The sequence below is a fragment of the Cherax quadricarinatus genome, chromosome 38 (genome assembly GCF_038502225.1).
Source record: "Cherax quadricarinatus isolate ZL_2023a chromosome 38, ASM3850222v1, whole genome shotgun sequence".
In the NCBI taxonomy this organism is placed as follows: Eukaryota; Metazoa; Arthropoda; class Malacostraca; order Decapoda; family Parastacidae; genus Cherax; species Cherax quadricarinatus.
Genome location: NC_091329.1, coordinates 9,244,791 through 9,271,689, shown reverse-complemented (window position 1 = coordinate 9,271,689; position 26,899 = coordinate 9,244,791). Strand labels below are relative to the sequence as shown.

Below are 26,899 nucleotides of genomic sequence, written 5' to 3'. Positions count from 1 at the left end.
CGGGCAGGAAGAACGTAAGTGTCTACCTTGAGGATTGGGAGATCTTGGAGTTCCAGTTGTTCTAGAATGTCGGTGCCACATGTCTGGAAATTTTGTTGAACTATGGTATGGGGCAGAATGACGGTACCACTACAAGAATTGAGGGAATGATGTTTTTCAAGGGTGACAGGAACAGTATCTATATGGGAAAGACGAGAGAGCTCACGAGCCTGGGTAGCATTCTGTACGGTAATGATGCGCGTACCGCTCTTAAGAGCATGAAAAGAAATATCTTTACCAACATGGCGTAGGAGTGCCTTGCCAATACTATGGTCAGAAAGATAGGCAGTAGAGGAAGTTGGTCGTAAAGTGAAGAATTTAGTCCACTGTTCAGTCTGAAACTGAGCGTGGAAAGGTAGTGAAGGACGTGTCGATCGTTTCTGAGAAGAACGAGAAGGTGAAGGTGGAGAAGTATCATCAGCAGGTAATTGTCGTTGACGTTTAGGCGTGGGACCAGAGTTGGTCCGACGTGGAACGGGTCGGCGATTTGAAAATTGCCGCACCGTAGAGGGAGAGGCCGGAAGCATAGTCAGAGGAGAGCGAAGGTCTGATAAATCGAAGGAGTCAGTCGAGGCCTCAGTACCTGAAGCGGGTGAGGAAACAGCACCGGCAATAGGTACAGAGGCATGAGGAATGTCTGAAGAGTGGTCCAAAGACGAGGCGGGGTCAGAACGGGGTGCGGTATCAAGAAGGGGCCCGGGGGTACCAGGTTCATGGACTAGGGCTGCCATGGTTAGGTTACTTCTTTCTTTTTGTTTTTAAGAAAAAAAAAGAAAGAAGAAAAGAAAATAAAAATAAAAAAAAAGAAAAAAAAAGGGGGGACTGGGGAGGGATAGGTCCTAGGAGGAATGAAAGGGCCAGAAATCTCCCTCCGCGCCCAAGAGGACCTCAGCACCGCAAGTAGCACAGATGCAGCATGGAACCCGTGCCATACCCTACCCATCATGCTAGTAAACTAACAATCCGGGATAGCAACCTCACATCTGCCGAGCTACCTCGGTGGACAAAAGAGAGGGCGGCCGGATATCCGCCACAAAGCATACCTCCTTCGGCCACCACCCCCGGAATCCGAAAGGTGGCTTCCAGAGATACACTCGTCGCCCGAAAGACACCCAAAGCTACTCCGGGATACCGGAGAGGGATCGGGACATCTCCAGGCGATCCAGATTCCACGGCAAACTACGCCACCGCTAAGAACCTCAACGGAATGGGATGGACCCCGGTATCCTTTCTCCTACCCAGGAACTAGCGCGCCTGTGGGAGAAATCCCAAAGGACAAAAAGAGGAAGGGCAAAAGGGAGGAGTGGGGAGGAGGAGGAGGAAAGGAAAAAGGGGAGGATGGGATAGGGGAGGGGAGATTGGGGGGTAATTAGGTTCGGTCTGAGGAAGAAGACCGATAGGTCTAATTCCTCAGACCAAGAGCCTCTTCACCACGCCAAGGAGCCCCCCTTGAAGAGGAACAGATCAATAGCAAATATTAATTGAACAATTGCTTATGGAGCATACAATACAATATCACTCTTTCAAGGCACTTCCATGGCAAGGGTCATTCATGCTGTACATGTTTAAAAATCACAATTACCAGATTAAAAGAAGGGATGAGGCAAGATACCAAAATTTGTCAATACCCATGCTCAATTTTAGGCTGATACCCTCAAAAGTAGCCAATATCCACCTGTATCAGTACAGAATTAAAAGTCAGTACCATATTCTTTCTCTTGCAAGTACTGTACTGCTTCCTGAAGCACTTACCTTAAAACTATGTGTATTACATTGGCACAAAAATGAGATTTATTCAGTTTTAAAGTGGTGTATATTCAACTTATCTGTGCAGTAAGATATAATATTCACCATTCTGTTAATTTCTGGAATAATTATACTACAAACTATGGCATACATATTTGAATATGGACACCGCTGAACATATGTACACCACAAAGACAAAAGTGCTGTTTCTCTCTGTGATTGTACATGATGGGTACAAATACTGTTGCAGGTTTGAATGAAAATCTTAAGTTTTTTTTTGGTTTAGTTTTTAAGCTGAAGTTTGTGCTGCATTCATAACAGATTGAACTTTCTGCTATGGTCAAGTACTAGCCTAGATGAAATTTGTGTTTAGTTACCAAAAAAAGAAGACTGCATAGTAATCACTACAACTGGACATCCCATATTGTATTTATCAAAATACATAGGTTTTAATCATATAATGACCCACTTAGTGACTCATTAAAGTATACTGGAGACAGTGCAATTATTTTTAAGCTAGTTCTTTGACAGCATGAGGCCATGAAAATAAATTTATCAGAGACCACATCAGATCTGATTAAGCAAAATCTGAAAAAAAAAAAACTTGGTTACTAGACATCATATAAAGCATCAAGAATGTAGAACAAGTACTAGCTAAATTATGACAATCAATTTTCTGACTTTCATTTTGTTGAAATCAAAGCTGACACACACACACAAAAAAAAAGTTTATAAAATTAAACAAACAAAAATTAAATTTTAACCAAACACAAAAGTGAGAATGTAAAAAAAAAAAAAAAAAAAAAAAAAAAAAAAAAAAAAAAAAAAAAAAGGAAATGGGGAAAGCAGCCATCCCTATAGTGAAGTCTATATGACTGAGCACATGGCTAAATATGAGGCTAAGCTCACTGTGGTGCTGTACTATCCCACAAGCCAAGTAGTGAGGCACACTTTTCCTCTCTATATACTTTCTCGTTGCCATATCTGACAAACAATATACACAGTATAGTACATCTAAATCAGAGGCGTGTATTATTCTTCACAGATAATGCTAAAAGAATTGCAAGACTGGTATCCATTGAAGGCACAACAAATGTCCATGTTGAAATAAATCTTCTTCCAGTGGGGCATAATACAGTACTGACCCTTACTAGGCAGGTCTAACTCACACAACAAACTTCAGCTCCTCTATGGCAAAGAAGAGGGTGAATGCACTACAATTTAGAACAGCAGGAAAATTTTAAGGAACCTTGGGGTAATTATGTTGGACAATCTTAAATTGAATAAACACAACTGTTACTATGACAACTGATAAAAAAGAGATATACTGGAAAACAGGAACTCTCAAACAAGACATGCCAAATTACTGTTGACGTTTCTCAAGGCACGTGTGCAATCTTAAACTTTCCACCAGGAAAATACTAGAGGGACTGTTTCTAAATTCCAGTGTAAAGCAGGGATAAAATAACCACTACACTTGACAGGAATCACAATTCAACAAGCATAAAGGGTCCAAAATGATCCGATACCCTCCCTTCAAATATAAGAATTGCCATCAGATTCCTAACTGGAAGAGGGAGCTCATGTTCCAATGAGCTCTTGCGAAACAGAGGTTGTGGTGCTTATGTCAGACAGCAAAATGCAATCGCTAATGATGTGACCAAATTGTCAATCTGCAGGCCTGGTCAGAAACCAGGGTGATCTCTAAAACCACCACCAGGTACCAGGTAGTTTATCTCAATAGTTTAGAACAGACCAAAGTAAACTGACAAATAGACAAATCCTAAAACAAAAACAAAAAAAAGTCAAGAATATAAACATGTGGAACAATAGCTTGTCCATTACTAAAATAATATACAATAGATGTAATGATGCAATTTATCTGCATGTAACATGAAAAGATTCCTTCTAACATATAGGATTGTTTAAACCATCTTCTTACTTCCCCGTTAGTGCTTTTCTTTTTTACATATCTCCTCAAACTTTTATTTCACCAATAGTAATCCTTCTTCATACGCTGTAAATTTACCCTAAATTATTTTTAATTTCATTAATTTAATCCGCTAGCAAGTGTCCCTATTTTCATGGGCTCAGGAGACATTGGCAGGTATCCCACAGAAAATTGTTACTGTATTAGCATATTTAAATAACTTTCGTTGCAGTGCACTCAACATTTAAAAGAAAAAAGAGGTAGATATACCTTTGTTACAAAATAGGTTAATTAATACTTTTCAACAATGCTGATACTGGAGCAAAAATACATTTCCTTTATATTGTACACTGAATTTCAACTATTAAATTTGTTATTTTTCATCACTTGTTAACATTATTGAGTAAACTGACATGCAGTCAAGGTTCTTTATCTCGGCAATTATTAAAGCAGAACTTTTATGTGGCACTCTAACCACTGCAGCAATTTTATGTAAATTACCTCAGGCAGGCAAATCTATAAAAATCAAAGAGTAATTTTTTATTTCCATAGAACAAAGCCAAAACCAATTTTCTTTCTTTTAATATTCCAGAGGTGGAGGGCAAAAGCACATAGATTCTAAAAAATAAAACTGCACATGGCAAGGTGAGAACAGCAGTGGCACCTGGCAGCTCAAGTGTTTAGAATGGATATTCACAATGGTCAGGTTTTTAATGTACTTTATATTTACACTGAACTGCAAAATTTGTATGTGTGTGTAATTCTAACACTATTATACATGCTGGTGACTGACAAGAAAAAAAAATGCTAGAGAAAGTGTGTAGTCTGGCCCTGAGCCAGACAAGTGTGATCAAAGGCTGGGCTGCAGAAGTATGAAAACTTTCGAAACTCTTCGGAGATGGCAAAGGTATGATAAAAGCTGTCTATAGACTGACTTCAATGATGTTTTTAATCTAAATGGCTTGCCAGAAGGAATTATGAAGTATATAAATGTTTAGTGATTATGCAAAAATCCTGTGCAAGATAAGCAGGAAACCTGGATAAATTATGCAAGTTGAGTTAATGGATATATGCCATTTAAAGAAATTGGTAAAAGTGAAAACAGGCCACACACAGAATACACTATGATAAAACACTAATGGCATCAAAGAAATGAATCAATGTCATCTGACAAAAGGCTGTCATAAAAATCAACAAGCATCAGGCCAAACGTGGAGGAAACACATACAATACTACAACCACTGGAAACTATTAAAATTTTACAACATACTGTACTAAATACTGAAGACGACACACTATAAACCAAGTTCTGTTCCTATATCTAGAAGTGGCTCTGTTGTCAGCCGTGACACCTGTGGTGCAACATACACAGTTCCATTACCAACTAATAGCTTTCCTAAGTTGTAGGCCAGTAGACAGCAACCACCCAGGGAGGTACTACCATCCCGCCAAGTGAGTGTGAAATGGAAGCCTGTAATTGTTTCACATGATCATAGGATTGATGGTGTCTTTTTTCTGTCTCATAAACATGCAAGATTTCAGGTATGTCTTGCTACTTCTACTTACACTTAGGCCACACTACACATACATGTACAAGCACATATATATATACACACACCCCTCTGGGTTTTCTGCTATTTTCTTTCTAGTTCTTGTTCTTGTTTATTTTCTCTTATCTCCATGGGGAAGTGGAACAGAATTCTTCCTCCATGAGCCATGCGTGTTGTAAGAGGCGACTAAAATCCCGGAAGCAAGGGACTAGTAACCCCTTCTCCTGTATATATTAAATTTAAAAGGAGACATTTTCGTTTTTCCTTTTGGGCCACCCTGCCTTGGTGGAATGCAGCCAGTTTGTTGAAAGAAAAACTATAGGGGCAGCTAAGGAGTTGCAATATTTATCAAAAATTAAAAGGACTGATATTTTTGTCATAAAAGACTGATTTTTGGAATATATTTCACCTCCAGTACTGCTACACATATTATCATATATGTATTAACTATTAATAGTCTCGTTTTTTTCACCACACCAACTCTCTCTTACTAAGGAAGGGTGACGTAAGCCATGAAAATGTTTTGAAACATATCTAGTATGGTATTATCTCTTACATTGTCCATATTAGATGCTGGGCAAATACTGAATTTTTCTCTATTATCTTTTATAAAAGAAAATACACATAGACTATGCAGCGTGTGCATATGTGGTTCATTTTTAATAGAAAGTTATTCATATTTATATTAAAAAACATTAGAACGTACACAAATAACCCACACGCAGGAGAGAGAAAAAGCTTACGACTACTACCACTCCTTTACTACTATTACTGCTTCTACTTTCTACCTTTTCTTCTACTATTGCCCCTACTGCTATTATTGCTCTCCTTCTCCCCTTTCTATCTCTTGTGACAAAAACAACTTCCCCTACTTTGTACTGCTTCTACCACTTCCACTACCAGCACTACTTTTTCTTCCTCTCTTTCTCCTGTCTCTGTCCCCCTCACCTATATATACTGAATCACTCATTCCCTTCTGTCAGTGTGACTTGTGAGTGGTCCAAGTCAGACCAAAATGTCATTATAAGCTTTTCTCTCTCCTATATGCGGGTCATTTGTGTATTGTTCGTCACAGTACTGTGCCTTTTTTTTTCATTAAAACACATTTTTACCTGGATTTACCTGCAGTAAAACTTTTAAAGTGGCTTAGGCATCAAAATTTTTCTGTTCAGATATTTATATGGCCTCAGGGAAGCTAGTGGCTGACTTTTGCTCAATATGGAGTATACTGTAATGGCCCTCTAAACCTCAAGAGACGACGAACCCACAACTGTCAGCTGGTTTAACAAATGGATGACTCAATACTGTCTATTGCTCAGCAGTCACAAACATCTCCAAATACATCTTTATCAACAAGCAAGAAAGAGAATTTGAGGTAGGATAAAATTCTTTGATATTATTATCTGATTTTCCTTGATGTTACCCTCTTACATCTCTCAGTAATATTATGCTCTAATACTGCTATATGATACTACGAATATTGCTAATACATTACTGATATTACTTTCTATTATAAATGAGAGAATTGTGATGGCATTATATGATAAAAAGAGTGGCGCCAGCTAACAAGACAGCAGATTGCTGCACAAATGAGCTATGTATAACCATCTCCAAGCACTTCTACATCAACAAGCAAGAGAAACAAGAACTTAAGGCAGGGTAAAACTCTTTCCTGTTACTTTCAAGCATATTTTATACCAATAAGATTGTGCATTAATTTGCAAGTCACTGGCAGTGTATTAGCCATCTCTGTTTTCTCTGGCCCATTTTCTGTACGATTTGGGTATATAACATACATTTCTAGATCAACAAGCCACAATGTCTCAAGTGTGTTTGGTCAAAACCTTAAATTATTTTTGACAAAATAAACACTGGATAAAAATTTGCATTTTTTCAAGTGCCTTGACTTTAACCTTATTTTTTTCCGTACATTATATGTATCTCAGAAAAAAATTACAATGAACACAGATTTCAGAATAATAACTTGTATGTTATGTGAGGTGTGCTTGAATGGTATTCCTTCTTCAAGGAGCTATTTTAGAATGAACACACAATTCCCATGAATTCCTCAATCTCTAAAGATGCCTAAATTACATAACAGCCCTTTATAAAAAAAAAACCGAGAGCAAATTTCATGTAGGTTTTCTTAACCTAGAATGCACAGTAATTCTGCCATTGCCATGTAAGCAGGTTACTGATAAACCCCATGACAAAGCATGTTAAAACCAGAAAGTTATGTTGGAGGCTGCCTGCAGCCAATGCATAGAGGCAGCCAAGCAGCTATAGTATAATTATAAATCTTTCTTGTATGAAGGGGCAATTCCACAGTGAACACAATTCTCATGCATTCCTCACTCTGACGTGTCAAAATTATAGACTCGTAAAACAGAATTGCAAATTATATCCAGTAGCGAGTGCATTTTATGCTGAACCTTCAACCAGACAGTACACTGCATATTATGCTGCAATTATGGTGATTATCTACACAGGATGCAAACACCATCCATACCTTCCCCACTCCACTCACCTTTTTTTTCTTTTTTTTTTTGAGGGGAAGGAAGGTCCCTTAAAGAGTTTAGTTCCAAGTTTATGACTGAACCCAAGTTACCCCATACAAGCTTCAGCCTCGACAAATGTGTGACAATACGATTAAACTGCAATCCTATCACTATACATTCACCAAACTTAGGGTAGACTAATGCCAACTATAAAGCCTAAGATTTTGTCTTAACATTGTAAACTCCATTCTTCCAGCTACTTTTCTGGAAAACATATTATATTATCCAATTTCTTTTACTAATGCAACTGCTGTATATAGTATTCAGGTTGTTTAGCTTTAAAACTAAAGTAGAAGATCAAGTAGTAGTTTGCAAGACTCAGACAGTAGACACCATTGGTTCTCCCTATCTGCAAACTTTGTGCATATATAGGAACTAAAGTTCAATAAAAAAAAATATGAAGATTTTATCATGCAAACAGTAATTAACTGACCGACAGACAAACATGCGCACAAGTGCTGCATACCACTGCAATGAGGTGGGATATAAGAATAAGAATATCCACAACTGACTCCTAAATTAGTTTAGCTACTGAAGAAAGGCATCTCTAATACTCTATAAATGTTAACCACACTCCCCCATCAACCTTCTTTAATACATTGCTACCATTTCATTATTTTGTAATACTGCAAGGAACTCCTTTATGCTTCGATGTTTTTTCCAAAATGTATTACTAGGCCCACCAAAGCTTACTCATCACTGCAGCTATAACGTCACACTTCAACAACAATCAGAAGGGGCCCCTTTAAGTGACGCACCTGCTGTGTTAACTGTTGCTATGTCACACGCCTCTAGGGCTTGTCGTGCCTCCTTCTCCTCCATTTCCTCCAACTCCTTCATTTGCGTTTCAAGAAGTGCCTGTTTTGCCTTCTGCTTTTTCTTCAACTTTTTCTTCTTATTTTTTGACATCTTGGCATTAGGATCTGGCTGGGAGTAATGCTTTGGTGCTGTGCTCACTGTTAAATAAAAAAAATTGTCAACAAATTTATTAATTAAAAGTCAAAATAAAATTAGCAATCAGAAATTACATAAAATAAAATACACTAAAAAATAAAGTACTTCTGTTTCTAGACAAATTAACGGGATAAACTTTCTTCATTCTTTACATATAGTATAATACACACCTAAAGAACCAGGCAGTTTAAGTCCCATCTTCTGCCACTGCGTTGCTTCATAGGCAAGTTTCCGTATGTATGTCTCATCCACGCACATGAGTATGTTCTCAGGTTTAATGTCTGTATGGATGATCTGACATTTTGTATGTAGGTAGTCCAATGCTTCCAGCACCTAAAAACACACATTAAAAATTATAACATTTCAGTAGAAAATAGAAAAAAGTATAAGAAATTACTTTACGTCCTGTACAGAAATAGTTACATATTTACATTTATGTAATTAAATACAGCCTCTGCTCACTTAATGACTAAGCTCCATTCCTAAGACCACGTCAGTAAATGAATTCATCGCTAAGTGAGGAGCATACTATAATGGTAGTGGGTTTGTGTCAACCATCTCTGATATTGTTTTAACATCACCTTTGCACCATTTATAACATTTCTGGTATATTTTTAAATGTTTATACTGTGTACTGTATACTGTAATAAACAGGAGAGAGGAAATCAGCTTTAATATACATTATTTAGGTATGCATACGGGTCAGAGCCTGTCATAAGTCCGAGTCGTCAGTAAACAAGTACATCACTAAACGAGGAGAGGCTACACAGTAAAACAATTCCAAAATAAAACAGGTCCTCACTTAACATGTAACTATTTAATAAACATGAAAAGTGGCCCAGCTATCCTATCTCTACATCACCAGCTCACCCCACCACCCTGCTAGGTGGCATTATCTTCCACATCCATCGTCCTGCAACTGATTTCTAGAGTTGTTCTCCTCTCGCAGTCCAGCTTGAAGCCATGACTTCCCTGTTGAATACATGATCACCCAAGCTGTTGCAGCCCACAGGCCTATGTAGCCATCACATCCTGTCTGAACTGGTACTTCCTTTAAAAACTTTCACCTATGTATTAGCATTATTTCTCATATCTGCTAGTAGAAGGCTAAAGAGTCATGGGCTACAGATGTTAAAGAATTCTTTAACTGTGCTTATGGCATACCTGCTTTATGGTGGGTTTATTCTAAACTTCTTTCTGTATGTCTCACTCCAGCAAATTGTTAGGGTAGTGTGTAGATTAGGGACCTCAAGAAGTTATTGTGTACATATCAAGTTTTGCACATCCCCATTCCAGACTACATACAGTGTTTGGAGGCACTTCCAGTAGAGATGTTTTAATTCTATGTAGGCAGTATAGTATATCTCTCCTGCTCTGAAAGAAGCTGCGAGTACATAAAAACTAGGAAGTGTCAAGAGTACAGTAATACCAACAATGTTGCACATGTTTGGTCTTTGAAGGTTGCTGCAAGAAGGCTGAAGTAGTGTAGATGTCTCATTTGAGATTAATGTGTGCTGAAATATCAATGATCATTGGTTAGTTGTGGCATGGAAGGCAAATAAGCATAAGAAGAGTTGTCGAGATAGTATTAACGTGTGAAGGTTACCCAAGAAAAATGGATAAAAACTGGTTGTTGAAGAGGCCAGTATGTCTGGAGCAAATGAAATGAGGGTTTTAAGGGGCACCCACGAAAAGTTTAAAAGAAGAATGTGAAAGATGTACTGAATATCCAACAAGTACATACACAAGTATTATGTACAAGTGAATGGAGCTGAGATTTGACATGCTATTGAAGTGTGAACATTGTACAATAATATCTATGACTGAATTCAAGAAAACTAGCTAGCCAAACTTTAGCTCAAGATGCTATGAAATACAATGCCTTCATTTGGTAAGTGGGATGCTGAGTTTCAAGGAGTCATCACTGAACCATAATATCTGTGCCCTGTGAAAGGGCATTGATAAATGATGGTAAAAGCCCGTGGATGGCAAAATATCTGCAAATAAAGTTACCCAGATGTTGCACTTGTCTAATTCTTCATCTTGTTGGCACTGTATACCATTCATGCACAAATGTTTTCCTTTGGTTATCTGCCTTGGTAAGAAATGGCCACTGTAATAACAATTGCAAGATAGCACAATATAATTATACAGTATTCATGTCTCTAAGTGAAAAAAAAAAAGAAGAAGAAAGATAACCTTTGAAAGCTACAGCTTTTAATAACATTAGGCCACAGTTACCTGCTGAATAATATTCTTAACGTTGGCAAGGGGAATCCCTTGGTAGTTGGAACGGATGATAAACTTAAGAAGGTTGTGGCCCAGCACCTCAAACACCATACATACATGTGTTCCATTCACACCGCTGATCTTGAAGTCATCTAATAATTGAACTGTTTTATCTCTTTTAGGGTCATTCTCGTCAGATTCTCGAACCTGCAAGTAAAATAAAAAGAAATAAATATTTCACAGTAATAATTAGGCCATAGTAATTCAAACATGTTCTTTACTAGGCCTTCAAACACCATGGCCAATTCAATTCATGCCATTTTGGGACTGAAAAAATCCAACTGTTGACAAACTTCTTCTTTCTTTAATTATATATTATCTCTAAGCTAAAATGCACTACCCAGCTGCTTTCTGGCCTTTTGAAGGCCAGCAAGCAGCTTCATATACCTGAGCAAGTGCAGTATAAAAAGAATGATGGAATTTTAGGTTGATAAATGGCAGGTTTCAAGGGACTAGTAACCCCTTCTCCTGTATATATTACTAAATGTAAAAAGAAACTTTCAATTTTCCTTTTGGGCCACCCTGCCTCGGTGGGATATGGCCAGTGTGTTGAAAGAAAGAAGAAATGGCAGGTTTTGTATTGGGAGTGGGTCGAGTACAAATGCCCCCCATGAAGATTTGTATGTAATTATACTTAAGAACATCAGATAAAAAAAAAAAACACTGGTAATTACAGACTTTAAATTAGGATTATCCCCTACACAAGGTTGCATTCAATGACAATGCTGCCAAACATTGCCATTAATTCCTCTAAAACCTTTAAGAAAATAAAAACTTGATAAACTATAAAACTGTTACTTTAATGCCTTTCAGAATCAAGTTAATAAAACTGACGAACATCTGCACTCGTCTCGTGTACGAACCATGATAAAAAAAAAATCTGGTGCAGACCAATATTATGCTAAACAATAATGGCAATGATATAAAGCATTTACACTACACAATCTCTTAAATTTACACACTATAACTTGCATAATGAACATTTCATATTAGGTACAAAAAGTTAAGAAATTAGTACTACAATGAATACCATGTCACAAAGATTTGGCAGATTACTCTGATATTACTAACAAAGAATTCAAAAAAATTTGTTAACATATGAAGCAACTTACACATTTGAGTAATTTAATTTCATCTAGGGCAGTCTCTGTGTAGTGGGAAGCGCTCTTCACTACCTTGAGTGCTACAAACCGCTTGGCTCTGAAAACATGTAAAAAAAAATTTGATACAGTACGATAAACAATACAGGTTTCCAGGTTCATCAGTGTGGAAAATAAACACACACACTTGGATCATTTTACATGGGTAACCAGAAATATTTTGTCAAATTTTTTTTTATTTTTTTTTTATTATCACACTGGCCGATTCCCACCAAGGCAGGGTGGCCCGAAAAAGAAAAACTTTCACCATCATTCACTCCATCACTGTCTTGCCAGAAGGGTGCTTTACACTACAGTTTTTAAACTGCAACACTAACACCCCTCCTTCAGAGTGCAGGCACTGTACTTCCCATCTCCAGGACTCAAGTCCGGCCTGCCGGTTTCCCTGAATCCCTTCATAAATGTTACTTTGCTCACACTCCAACAGCACGTCAAGTATTAAAAACCATTTGCCTCCATTCACTCCTATCAAACACGCTCACGCATGCCTGCTGGAAGTCCAAGCCCCTCGCACACAAAACCTCCTTTACCCCCTCTCTCCAACCTTTCCTAGGCCGACCCCTACCCCGCCTTCCTTCCAGTACAGACTGATACACTCTTGAAGTCATTCTGTTTCGCTCCATTCTCTCTACATGTCCGAACCACCTCAACAACCCTTCCTCAGCCCTCTGGACAACAGTTTTGGTAATCCCGCACCTCCTCCTAACTTCCAAACTACGAATTCTCTGCATTATATTCACACCACACATTGCCCTCAGACATGACATCTCCACTGCCTCCAGCCTTCTCCTCGCTGCAACATTCATCACCCACGCTTCACACCCATATAAGAGCGTTGGTAAAACTATACTCTCATACATTCCCCTCTTTGCCTCCAAGGACAAAGTTCTTTGTCTCCACAGACTCCTAAGTGCACCACTCACTCTTTTTCCCTCATCAATTCTATGATTCACCTCATCTTTCATAGACCCAACTGCTGACACGTCCACTCCCAAATATCTGAATACGTTCACCTCCTCCATACTCTCTCCCTCCAATCTGATATCCAATCTTTCATCACCTAATCTTTTTATCCTCATAACCTTACTCTTTCCTGTATTCACCTTTAATTTTCTTCTTTTGCACACCCTACCAAATTCATCCACCAATCTCTGCAACTTCTCTTCAGAATCTCCCAAGAGCACAGTGTCATCAGCAAAGAGCAGCTGTGACAACTCCCACTTTGTGTGTGATTCTTTATCTTTTAACTCCACACCTCTTGCCAAGACCCTCGCATTTACTTCTCTTACAACCCCATCTATAAATATATTAAACAACCACGGTGACATCACACATCCTTGTCTAAGGCCTACTTTTACTGGGAAAAAATTTCCCTCTTTCCTACATACTCTAACTTGAGCCTCACTATCCTCGTAAAAACTCTTCACTGCTTTCAGTAACCTACCTCCTACACCATACACTTGCAACATCTGCCACATTGCCCCCCTATCCACCCTGTCATATGCCTTTTCCAAATCCATAAATGCCACAAAGACCTCTTTAGCCTTATTTGTCAAATCTATAAATAAATTAATAAACTTTGAGACAAAAATGAAAAATGTAAAAATATGCTAACACTGAAAAAAATAAATACTAATACAAAATTTTTCACTGGACATCAGGTCTTATTTCAAGAGAATATATTCAGAAAATATAATAAACCTACAGTTCTCAGGAAATGATCCATTTACAAGTCCCCTAAAATAAAAAAAATTGTAAAAACAATAAAATGTGCCATTTTTAATAAAACTGCTGAGTCTCATTGAAGAACAAAATTGCTTGTAACATCGATAATAATATCCAATGACACAATTACTCTTAAGCAAATTTGTGAAAATACCTTTCACTAGATTAACATTTAAAATTATGTACTGTATTTTAATGTACCATTACCAGAATGCAATTTGCCAACTACTGAGAAGGTAAAATTGCTTGCTCAATAATGCCTGTCACTTCTGTTTTTAACAAATGCATTGATGTTAAGTACAAGTTTATTTTTTGCATGTGTGGGTAATTTATATATATCAAACTGTGATGCGAGTGTTGAAGACATCTTGAAACCAGTTGCACATCATGTATGTATGCTTTAGGTAAACACTATTACCCTATTTTCATGGAGACCACTAAATCTATAAGATGAAAAAGGTGAAAGAGCTGGGACAAGGGAGACGTGGCAATGAGAAAAAGAAATCAGTAACAAGAATGGAAAAAAGGGGAGTCAGTTATGTACAGTAAGCATAGCAAACTTTTTTTCAGATCTATGAGACCATAGCTCTGTAAAATGTCATTCTATGAACGAACTTGAATGAAATCTTAAAGATAGTTTTTAATTTAAGAATCATACACTAAGCCTGAAGATAATAAAAAAAAAAAAAAAACAGTGGATAATCAAAACTATTCAGGAGTTGCATATCAGTAAAAGTACTGGATATATGAAACCAAGTAGGAAGCCCATAAATTTGTAGGGATCATTGTATTGAGAGTATACAGGACTGTGTTTAAAACAGTACTGTATATAATGTGTCATATTTTATTAAAGTAGCATTAAAAACTACATATGCAGTAACCCTTGATTTAAGGGATCTTGAATTCTTGATTTAACAGACTTCAGAAACATGGAGCAAAATCTACCAGGTCAATTGATTCAGAAACAAAGTGCATTGTAACAAACCAATCTCAACTCAATCCACTACAATCACCATTACTAGCCACTCACTCTAATATTAGTCTAAAAACTTAAGGGTATACTGTGCCTAACGTGACTTTTTATTATTAGAAGCCTTGTTTCCCTTTTTAACAGTTAACTGGGCAATCACCACTCATAACCTACACTATATATAGGTTAAAAAAAAAAATGGTGAATAGTTGATAAGTACTTACTGGAGATCCCAACAGAGCCAAACAGTGGAAAAGTGACCCCACCCCAGCTTACGAATCACATGGTATCTATTGTAGAAAAGGTCACCTATCTTCACAGGATGATAGCCACCTGTAAAGAGGAAGAACTTTGATTAGTAGAATTTACTGAAACACATTTTGTTAAATTTAAATACAAAGGTATGGACTGAACAAAATATTAATGAAATTTGAGCATGGGAAATTCAGCAAGCACAACCTGAATAAAATCCTATGCTTAATTTTCAATTTATGGGTGGTGTATGAAGGTTAAAAAAAAAAAAAAAAGGCACCACAAAAAAAAAAAAAAAAAATCACAGAACCACAAAAATAAATCACAGCAAGCAAACAATGCCTTACTAAAGCTATGTAAAGTTGAATTATAACCTTTGGGATTTAGTTATACTGTATTTAAATTTTATATATCTTTTGTAAGGCCTCATTTAGGTTGTGCTGCTCAGTTCTGATCTCCATATTACAAAATGGACATAAATGCTCTGGAAAATTTACAGAGTAGGATGACGAAGTTGATCCCATGTATCAGAAACTTTTCTTATAATGACTAGCTGATGGCACTGAATTTGCACTATGAGATATGTTTGAGGTGTACAAATGGAAAACAAATAAATGAAGAAGTATTGTGCTAAAAAGTATCTAATAGAGACAAGACTTAAAGCAATAGATTCACACAGGACAAATTGTGGGATATGGCCAGTTTGTTGAAAGAAGATATTTGAGTCTTTTGTTTCTTCTTTTCTGGGGTTACCACACCTCTGTGAGAGATGGCCAATGTGTTATAAAAAAGAAAGAAAAAAAAAACTTGTGACTGGTTTAGGGAGTTTTTCAACTCCTGCAGCCTGATCATTGGCCAGGTTTATCTGGTGCTTGCCTTGTCAACCAGGTTGCTGTTGGTGATCGACTGGCTGATCAATCAGCTGGCAGACACACTGGTAGTTTTCTTTTGAAGACTTCTACCTTTATTATCCCTGCAGTAGTATTTGATATTTAATGGTAGTTTTGATTATTACATTAACTGAGGAAGTGCTTAACCCACAGAGGTCAAACAGCACCTGGGAGAATGGAAGACAATCAGGTTTGATCCAAAAGGGAGGACAGGTTTAATTCCTTGGATCTAAAGCCTCTTACTGGCATAAAGATGATAATGTTGAATAGGCAGCACTGATACAATGTTCTCTTGCTGTGCCCACAGCACCCCTGGATTTACCTTGCAATTCCTCCCATATCTCTCACTCCAGTACTGCCTCAAAAGATCTCACAGTCAGGCATCACACTGTTATTATCACAAATGGAATAAAAAATGACAGGCATGACAACTAGATTTTTTAAAAATAAGAGATGCCCAATCTATGGTTTTACTGCAAGTCACTTGTTCTCTACAGACTGAATATTGGTGCACACTAGCAGCATTTTTAAAGGAAGACACATCTGTATGGCTAAAAAATGTACAGAAAACTTCAGTGCCCATATAAATTCAGTCAAGCACCTAAAATGCAAAGATTATCATATTATTTTCTGTTGCCCAATGAAGGACTTTGTTTATATTAGCATTGATTTTTACTGTGTGCTCAATGAACAAAATTATTATTTTTCTCATAATTTTAACTGATCATGAAGAGGATACAAAAACTGTGTTTGTTGCTGATCAAGATAACAGCTATTTAAGCCCCATCCACACAGACTTAAGAGGTGATAATGTATTTATAAACATCTGGTTACTGTAGGAAAGAAAGGTACATAATAATTTACACCTGGAAAATCCTGATGGGACTGGTTTCAAACCTGAACACTGAAATAATTCCATATGATGACAAGCGATTTGCCAGTGTAAAAAAATATCTCCAATAAATAGCAGAGATGTGTACACTAAGAAAGAACTTGTTACCTATGTGTTTTAATGGCACTTCAGATATTGCTTATTTGAAAACCTACACCCTTTATTTGTTCACCTGTGAATGCAACTTAATTTCTATAAAAAATGTGATTATGATTGGTAGGTGTTGGAATACTCACATTTACATTAACATTTACATGGAATGAAAAATTTTTTTTTTAAATCTACCTCTGTCACATTCCTTGTTGATGTATTTAGCTCTTCTTCGAGAAACAGACTTGAGGCGCCGGAGGAGACTGGGTCGCCGTCCATCAGGGGAGGTAAGAGGAGAGTTGCTTGCTGATTCTGCATTGGCATCCAAAACTTCGAGCAATTCTATCTCCCACTCCATCCCCTGGTCCACAGAACTAGATCTGCTTAATACTTTGTCTCGTGATAATGATCTGGTATGACCAAATGTTTCACCAAGATTATCAACTGGTGAGCTCTGTGTTATCTTGAGTGAAGGCGAGGAGCTGAACAAGGTGGTCGAAGATGGGTGCAGCATGTTATCCTCTTTCATCACATATCCCTTTTGTTGTATGAGCCTGGCCTGGCTACTACTGCTGCTGCCACCTTGGTGCAAGTTCAGTACAGAGGTAAGTGATCTCTGTGACTGCTCTGGAGATAAAATACTGTCCAAACTATTCTGCTTTATGAGTGATGCAGACCTGATATTGCAACTTCTCCATCTTCTCTCACTTGGGCCACCTTGTGCCTGCTCCAGCTTTTGGTCACCAACTAATGGAGATTGTTTCCTCACTTCATCTGTGCGTAGCTTCCATAAAATGTCAAATTTCTCAAAGTTGGCATTGTCACTGGAACTTTGTTTCTTAAGTCGTGGCTTGTCCACAGAGTGCAACTGCAGACAAACGGTGGGCACAACATAATCAGGGGTTGGGCTGCGACTCTGCTCACTTGAATCCTGCTTCTCAAAATATTTACCGCTCGGAAATTTTTTTGAGTCTGGTGATGCACCCCTACTTTTGCTTTGATACGTGTAACTTCCCTGTTTTTTTAAAACTCCTTTTCTCTGCTGCTGCACTTTTGCCAGCGAGCTGTGAGGTTCCTTGTCTTCAGATGAGGTTGCATTAAAAGTTATGTAGGTTTCAGTAGCTTGGAGAGCCTTGATGGAGGAATCATCACTGGTGAGGGTGTGACTTGGGTGCAGGTGCTTCAATAGAGGTCTGCGAGGTAACGCAAGTGCTGGTTTTACATTCGGGCTGCTCAACTTCCTGCATGGTTTTTGTGTATCATCTTGCAATGGTCTGTCAGGAGTCATCTGTTCTTCTGTGGAACTTCTGCCTATTGTCTTCTGCCTTGTGGTCACTTGGAACACCACATTCACATTACTCTCTCCACAATTACCAGCACTCTTTCTACGTGGTTGATTATGAATACAGGTTCCACAATTATCAGCACTCTTTCTACGTAGTTGATTATGAACACCAGTGTCAAATTGTGGGCTAGGGGTAGCATCAACAGAAGTGGCACTAGTATTTACCAGAACGTTACTGGTGTTTTCAGCTGAGAAAACAGGTGGTGTCCATTTGGTGCGGCGAGAAGGTCGATTATTGTGAGTAACCAGTGCCCTCTCATTCCTCACACGGTTACCCCTCACCTTCATGTTAGGGTATTTATAACACCCACCACTATCAATAGGTCTAGACATGGTTCCAGACAACACACATTTTAATGTATTACACTCATGTCTCACCCACTGTAACCACTGCTAAAGCTTTGATTTGACATCCTAGGGTGGTTGTAACAGTGCCATGCAGACCCTCACCCCCGAGGATATGCAGGCGTGGGACACCTTGCAGTACAGTGGACAGGTGAGGAGTGAATGGTGGTTGTGACTACAGGGAGGGTGGTGGCTGCAGGGCAGTCACCTGACACACACACACACACACACACACACACACACACACACACACACACACACACACACACACACACACACACACACACACACACACACACACACACAATGTACATGCATATGTACACACATATATGCACACATGCACACACATACACACATGCACACACATGTACACACATGCACACACACATGCATACACACGTACACACATGTACACACACGTACACACACATACACGCATGTACACACGCACACGCTTCTCTGCCCTACACTTTTCCAGGTTTATCTTAAGTCAGTTTATCTGGCCTGGCTGAAGCCCTTCTAGGCTGCTGTCTACCCTATTCCCTCACTTCCCTTACAATGGTGTCCACCCTACTCTCTCACTAACTATACCTGTGTCTATTATAGTTATTTCTAATACATGTATATGTGTGTCGAGTATACCCACATCTGGTATGTATGTACATATAGGGATGCTGGGGTTGAGTCTAGGTTCCTGGCCCCATGCCCCCACTACTGGTTTCACACTCCTGGCTCTGTGAGCCTTATCATACCTATTCTTATAACTACTGGCTCTCCTCACTTAACAACAGAGTTTCATTCCTAAGACCATGTCAGTAAACGAATTTGTCACTAAGTGAGGAGCATACTATAATGGTGATGGGTTTGTGTCAACCGTCTTTGATATTGTTGTAATGTCACTTTTGCACCATTTATAACATTTCTGGTATATTTTTAAATATTTATACAGTAGTGTACTGTATATTGTAATAAATAGAATTAATGAAATCAGCTCTAATATGCATTATTTATGTATGCATACTGGTCAGAGAGCCCGTTGTAAGTCCAAGCCGTCGGTAAACGAGTATGTCACTAAGTGATGAGAGGCTGTATATGGATTCTGCCTCTACCACTTCACTGTCTATGCCATTCCACTTTCTTACCACTCTAAGACTAAAGAAGTATTTTCCTAACATCCCCAAGGCTCATCTGTGCTTTCAACTACAGCTGTGACCTCGTGTACCCGAGACCCGTCTCTTGCACAGGCTCTTATCTGCCCATGTCAATAACTCAGTATTTTGTACGTTATAACTCCATTACATCTGGTTCTTTTGTTCCCTTGTGTAGTCAAGTTTAATTCCTCTAGATTCTCCTTGTAGTTCTTACATCTCAGCTCTGGGACTAGTTTTATTGCAGACCTTTGCACCTTTTCCAGATGTGGGTTCCAAGCTGGTGCTGAATACTCTAAGGGCCTGACGTGTGCTGTATATAAGGTTGTGGATGCCTTCTCGTTGATATTCTTAAAAGCTACCTTAAATTTGTGTCTCGTGTCTGCTGCAGCGTTTATTCACTTGAAACGTGCTTCAGATGAGATGCTAGAAAGTATGTTTAACCTGAAGGGGGGGGGGAGGTGTACTTGCCTATTTATGGTGGTAGGGGAGTAGAGTCACAACTCCTCTGTGCATGCATGCACATGCATACGTATGTACATACATATGTACGTACTCACTCAATTATATGTACACATGCTGGTGTGCATGTGTACATGCATGCATGAAGCAACTAGCATTTTTAATAAGGCAGTACAGTATAATACTAAATGGTTTTACCATAGAAATCTTCAACTGAGTGTTACAATAAAGGAAATAGGTTCAACATATGCACTACAGTATCTACATATACTGCAAGGGAGTGTTAAAACTTCAAAAAGCCTTTTACATTGACATTAGTTTTGCTAGCAACAAAACTCCTGCAGACAAAATTGCCTAAAAGTGATTTCATACTTTCGTAATACACCATGTTGGAGTAATGAGGTAGATCATGTTGATCAGACAGAATTGTGTGGCTGATATCTGAATACAAGTGCATGCCTCTATGACCTCAATCAATTATTGACAGGAACATTAGGAGTTAATAGTGTGGTCAGGGTAGGAGGGTGTATCATGATAGGTGGGGGTTGAACAGTATGACTGGATGGAGGTTGGCAGATAGTGTGGCAGAATTGATAAAGTTTGAGGAAACAGTGCAGTCAAGCAGATCCTGAGTCACCCGAGTAGTCAGGAGCACAGTGACGGCATACTCCAACATGACAAACAGTATGGTACAAGGACTGACATACTTGTGAGAGACAAACAGTATGGCACATGGATAAATACTTCTCGAGGGAGAAGGAATATGATTTAATGGCAACAATGCAAACAATCTATGGAAGAGGAGACTGGGACAATTATACAAACGTCAACCTCTGAGGCTTCAAGAGTTACAAATAGCTTTCAAAATGCAAGTTAAATACACTAAGAGTAAGGAAAACCCTGCAGGTGTTCTCCAGTGATGTGGAGAGGGAAGCAGATGGGCATAGGTGAACACATGTTCAGGGTAGCAGGTGCCAGTAAGAGTGGTGGAAACAGGTAGAGCAGGTTGTCTGGGTGAGAAGTAATCAAGAGAAGCTATACCAAAACACACACAAGGCTTCTTCACTACTCTCCTTATCCTCCTCCCCATTCCTCACCACATCACCACCACAACTACCACCACCACCTGAAGATACCTGAAGGACATTTCCAAGGGTCAATGTCCCCGTGGCCTGGTCACAGACCAGGCGTCCTGGAGGATCAAGGCTTGATTACCCAGTTGTTATTCTTGGCCACACACAGTCTAATGTACCAACCACAGCCTGGTTGGTCAGGCACTGATTTAAGAAATTTGTCCAGTTCTCTCTTGAAAACAACCAGGGGTTTGTTGGTAATTCACATTATACATGAAGGGAAGGTGTTGAGTCAGGGACCTCTGACTCATTAAGTTCTCTCTCTCTCAGTGTACTTGTCACGTCCCTGCATGTTAGGGAAGGTATTTTGCACTGTCTGCAGTCTCTTGCTGTCATGTAGAGTGATTTCAGTGTTCAGGTTTTGGGCCAGTCCCTCCAGGATTTTCCGGGTTAAACAGTTATGTACCTTTTTTGCGTACGTTCCAAGGAATGCAGTTATAGGGACTTCAAGCCTTCCCAGTAGTTCAGATGCTTGATTGAGTATATACGAGCAATGAAAGCTCTCTCTACATTTTCCAGCTTGGCCATCTTGATTGCCTTGAATGGGGCTGTCAGTATATGGCAGTATTCCATCTTGGAGAGAATAAGTGACTTAAAGAGCATCAATGACTAAGCATCTCTTGTCTTGAAAGTCCTAGTTATCCAACCTATAATCTTCCTTGTGGTAGTAATAACAACATTGTTGTGAGCCTTGAATGTAAGATCTTCTGCTATCATTATTCCTAAGTCTGGCACATGGTACTTTTGCTTTACTGAATGATTTGAGTTTGTTCTTTACTCCATTACAGTCTATTTCCTTCATTCTTCTATGGTGAATGAATTAAAAGTTGTCCTCATTCAACATCAAACTGTTGTCTGAGGCCACCTGGAAGACTTGATTTATCTGCCAGAAGATTCACAATATCTTTGATGTACGCCACTCTCAGAGGTTCTGATAACTCAGCAAAGAATGTTACAGTGCTATGATTCATGTCCTAGTCAAAGTCGGATATAAGAATGAGAAACAAGCAGGGTGAGTACCATGACACCTATGTCTAGGCTCCTTCTCCATAAAATACTGAAGGCCCAAGATAGTGTTGCATCAACAGATGGTCTCACTATTGAAGGTCACCTGGATGAGGCAACACACAAGCTCTCCCTTCACTCTTTCTCTCTGATATTACCCTTTAATGGTTTCAGCAATCATTGCCTCTACTTCGTGGTCTCAGTCTATACCTTATGATTGAGGGTCCAATTAATGAAGTCATTAGTGCTTGCTCCAGGCAGTTCAAGTTGTCTGAAGTCTATATATTGTACCAATGGTTTTTCTTTAGGAAATATTACACAGTGCACTGCAATTACAAAGGCAAATTTCCTACACATTTTGGAATGATCCATAATACCCTGCTTTGTTTTTCTTCTATATCTAATATGAGGATGAGGAGCAGTTAAGGTGCCAGGATCATGCCTTATGGTATCAAATTTTTTCCATTATTAGGACTACTTTTCCTCTGTTTACTATCACCTTATGATGAGTCATGTTTCATGCCTTTGCAAAATCCATGTAGACCACATCTGCATTACATTATCTTTCCAATGTGTCACAGATCCATTTTGTCATAATAATGTGGTCACTATGAGAGGCACACTCTTCCTGCTCTAAAGCAACGTTCATTTAGGCAATGTGATCTATTTGCACAAAATCAATCAATCAACTGACATCTTAGCGCCCTCCCTAAAACATTTTCGGTAAGTGATGCTAAGTGCTACTCGTTTGTAATTTTTAGTTATTGCTCGGCTGCCTCCTCTGTGAGGTGGGGCTACATCCACACTTCTTAATTAAGGTCTCTGGTATTTCACTTGAACTCAGCCTCCTGTAAACAACAATGAATGCTCATGCTCACTACTGTCTTTCTTGCTGGAATTTTGTGTGTTTTCTATGGTTTCCCAATTTCTTGAGCACATTTTTTTAATTTCTTCAGTGTTCCTTATGTCTGGCATTAATGTAGTATTTGCTCTGCTTAAGCCCGCTAATTTGTCTGTCAATTTTAGAAGATTGACAACACTTTTTTGACAACTCTCTTCTATATTTTTTTTTTTTTTTTTTTTAACTCGGATGGAACATCAACAGTCCACACTTCTGTATTCAGCATATGCATTCACTAGTCTGGGTTTAGAGCACTCGTGACCTTTTCCCCAAGAAATGTTGGATAATTCCTTGTTTATTATCCCAGTAAGGTCCCTAATTGTTGAATTTACTAAACATTTGCTCACGTTGTATATTTCTCTGGGTTGCAGCATACGAATTTATGTTTGGTTGTACGTATATACACAGTTTACTTTAAACACTATTTTAAGGAATAAAATATTCTTGATGTTAGTATACAGGCGAGTTTCAGCCTTAATGACCCACATGTATTATACAGACTTTAAACTTGACATTACTAGCCTTTACCCTCCGTCGATTCTGGGGGCAAGGTTTTGGTTGTTGGTGGTAGCCACACCACTGCCTGGCTGATCAGGAGCTGACTTGAACTTATCCAGTTTCCTCTTGAAGACAGCCAGAGGTTTGTTGGTAATTCTCTTTATGCTTGAAAAGAGGGCTACCATTAGCTACAACAACCACAAACACTGGAGTATCCTTTGTAGCGAGGCCTAACACTAGCTGCTAAAATCACTGACCTTTACAATAGTCGAAAGGGTCCTCTTGCTCCTCATCATCGGATCCCAGCACCTCTTCCCTCTCCTCCTCTTCCAGCTCTCGATCCCGGATATCAGTTCTGGAAAAAAAAAAAAAAAAGACAGACATCAACACATCATCCTAACTCTTCTGAAACAAGCATCAACACACCATCCTAACTCTTCTGAAACAAACATCAACACACTATCCTAGCTCTTGTGAATCAAGCATCAACACACTATCCTAGCACTTGTGAATCAAGCATCAACACACCATCCTAGCACTTGTGAATCAAGTATCAACACACCATCCTAGATCTTCTGAAACAGTGTAACCAGGGTTGTCCAGGTGACAACTTAGTGGACTATGTTTCATTTTTTTATATTTACTAATGCTGAATTTACTGACTTAAAAACTTGCTATCCTACGTTTTAGTTCTGGTGACGCCTTGTTTACACAATGCTGTATGATGAATAGCTTCCCTAATCATCTTAATCTCACATTAGCATTGCAAATGATGTTTACCTCCAGCTACAGCAGGTACATACCTCTATGTACAAAAAAATGGCAAAACTACCAGTAGTGTAGTCCATAATGACAGTGAAAATTTAAAGTCTGAATTTAGTCACTGTTGTATGCAAACCACCAGATGCAAATTCACAGTGGTTAATGAAATTCGAATGCCATATACAACCTTATTAAGCCCAATCTATAACATCTTCCCCGGTGATTTAAATCTGCCATAAAACATTTATAGCAAGAACTGTTGTAACAAGTCTCAACAGTTTGTTTGAAGGTAGGCGACACATGATTATACACACTTGGAAAATCCTAGAGGGATTATTACTGTACCAAATTTACACATGAAAATCACTCCCTATGAAAGCAAAAGACTCAGCAGACGATGCAGCAAATCCCCAATGAAAAACAGGGGTGCCACTAGCACAATAATTGACTACACAATAATTGACTACACAATAAGTGTCAGGGGCCCCAAGACTGTTCAACTGCCTCCCAGAATACATAAGGAGGATTACCAACAGACCCCTGGCTGTCTTCAACAAGGCTTTGGACAGGCACCTAAAGTCAGTACCTGACCAGCCAGGCTGTGGTTCGTACGTCGGTTTATGATCAGGTCCTGATCCACCATGAGGCCTGGTCACAGACTGGGCTGCAGGGACACTGACCCCCCAAAACCCTCTCCAGGTATACTCCAGGTATACAATATCAATGATCGTGACATGCCCATGCACTCTGCCCCAGGCCCAGACTCATGGAACTCCATGTTCATCAAGAACTGCAAGAAGCCCCTGTCGTGTGCCTTCAGCATTCTATGGAGAGAGAGCATGGACATAGGGGTCATCCCACACTTAGTGAAAACAACAGACATAGCCCCACTCTACAAAGGTGGCAGTAAAGCAATTGCAAAGAACTACAGACTGATGGCACTAACATTCCATATCATAAAAATCTTTGAAAGGGCTCTAAGAAGCAAGATCGCCAACCACCTAGATACCCATCAATTACACAACCCAAGTCAACACGGGTTTAGAGCAGGTTGCTCCTGCCTGTCCCAGCTACTGGATCACTATCACAATGTCCTGGATGCTGTAGAGGATAAACAAAACACAGATGTAGTATACACAGACTGCAAAAGTGTTCAAGAAGTGTGATCATGGTGTAATAGCGCACAAAATGCGTGATGAAAGAATAACAGGAAAAGTTGGTAGATGGATCTATAACTTCCTGACAAACAGAACACAAAGAGTAATAGTTAACAGAGTAAAGTCTGATGCAGCTACGGTGAAAAGCTCTGTTCAGCAAGGCACAGTACTCGTTCCCATTCTATGCCTCATCCTCATATCTGACACAGAAAGAGATGTAAGCCATAGCTCTGTGTCTTCCTTTGCAGATGACACCTGGATTGTCATGACTGTGACCTCCATCGAAGACACCACAAGACTCCAAGCGGACATCGACCAAATCTTCAAATGAGCCACTCAAAACAACATGAAGTTCAATGAAGAGAAATTTCAACTACTCGGATATGGAAAATTTGAGGAAATTAAAACTGTATCAGGGTATACGACAAATTCTAACCATACAATAGAGCAAAAAAGTAAAGTGAAGGACCTGGGAGTGATAATGTCAGAGGATCTCGCCTTCAAAAACCACAACAATGTATCTACTGCAGCTGCTAGGAAAATGATAGGATGGATAATGAGAACCTTCAAAACTAGGGATGCCAAGCCCATGATGATTCTCTTCAAATTGCTTGTTCTCTCTAAGCTGGAATACTGCTGTACACTAAATGCTCAAGGCAGGGAAAAATTGCTGATAAGACACCATGATAAGACACCAAAATTACTGGGAACAGTTGAAGGCCCTTGATTTGTATTCCCCTGGAATGCAGGCAAGAGAGATACATGATAATACAGTGGACCCTTCCTTTTCATCGATCTCCTTTATCACCAATTTCAGTTTTCATCAACTTTTTTGTCAATATTTTGGTTCCGTTCTCGTCGATTTCCTCCGTTTTCGTCGATGGTACGAAACCTGTCCTGTGCCCAGACAACGCCACCTCCCACATGCATTCTCAGGCAGTGTCGCGTTGTTTCTCGGTGAGTGAACATATCCTGCCAGGTCATACGAAACATTTCATAATAATCCATTGTTTTTGGCACTTGTTTGTTGTGCGTGACTGCTAAATAAGCCACCATGGCCCCAAAGAAAACTTCTAGTGCCAGTCCTTTGGTAAA

The 26,899-nt window shown here is 39.0% G+C and overlaps 1 protein-coding gene across 2 annotated transcripts in view; it reads right to left on the bottom strand.

Moving 5' to 3' along the window:
* Nucleotides 1-26,899, bottom strand: part of LOC128692997 (SR splicing factor protein kinase) — a 308,083-nt gene that overhangs the window by 32,628 nt on the left and 248,556 nt on the right. For both annotated transcript variants that reach the window (XM_053782432.2, XM_053782431.2), the window contains exons 2-7: nucleotides 24,143-24,240; nucleotides 15,146-15,254; nucleotides 12,179-12,266; nucleotides 11,019-11,213; nucleotides 8,948-9,110; nucleotides 8,582-8,779 (exon numbers count right to left, since the gene is read on the bottom strand). In XM_053782432.2, coding sequence (XP_053638407.2) covers nucleotides 8,582-8,779; nucleotides 8,948-9,110; nucleotides 11,019-11,213; nucleotides 12,179-12,266; nucleotides 15,146-15,254; nucleotides 24,143-24,240 — 851 coding nt within the window. The remainder of the gene's footprint in view (nucleotides 1-8,581; nucleotides 8,780-8,947; nucleotides 9,111-11,018; nucleotides 11,214-12,178; nucleotides 12,267-15,145; nucleotides 15,255-24,142; nucleotides 24,241-26,899) is intronic.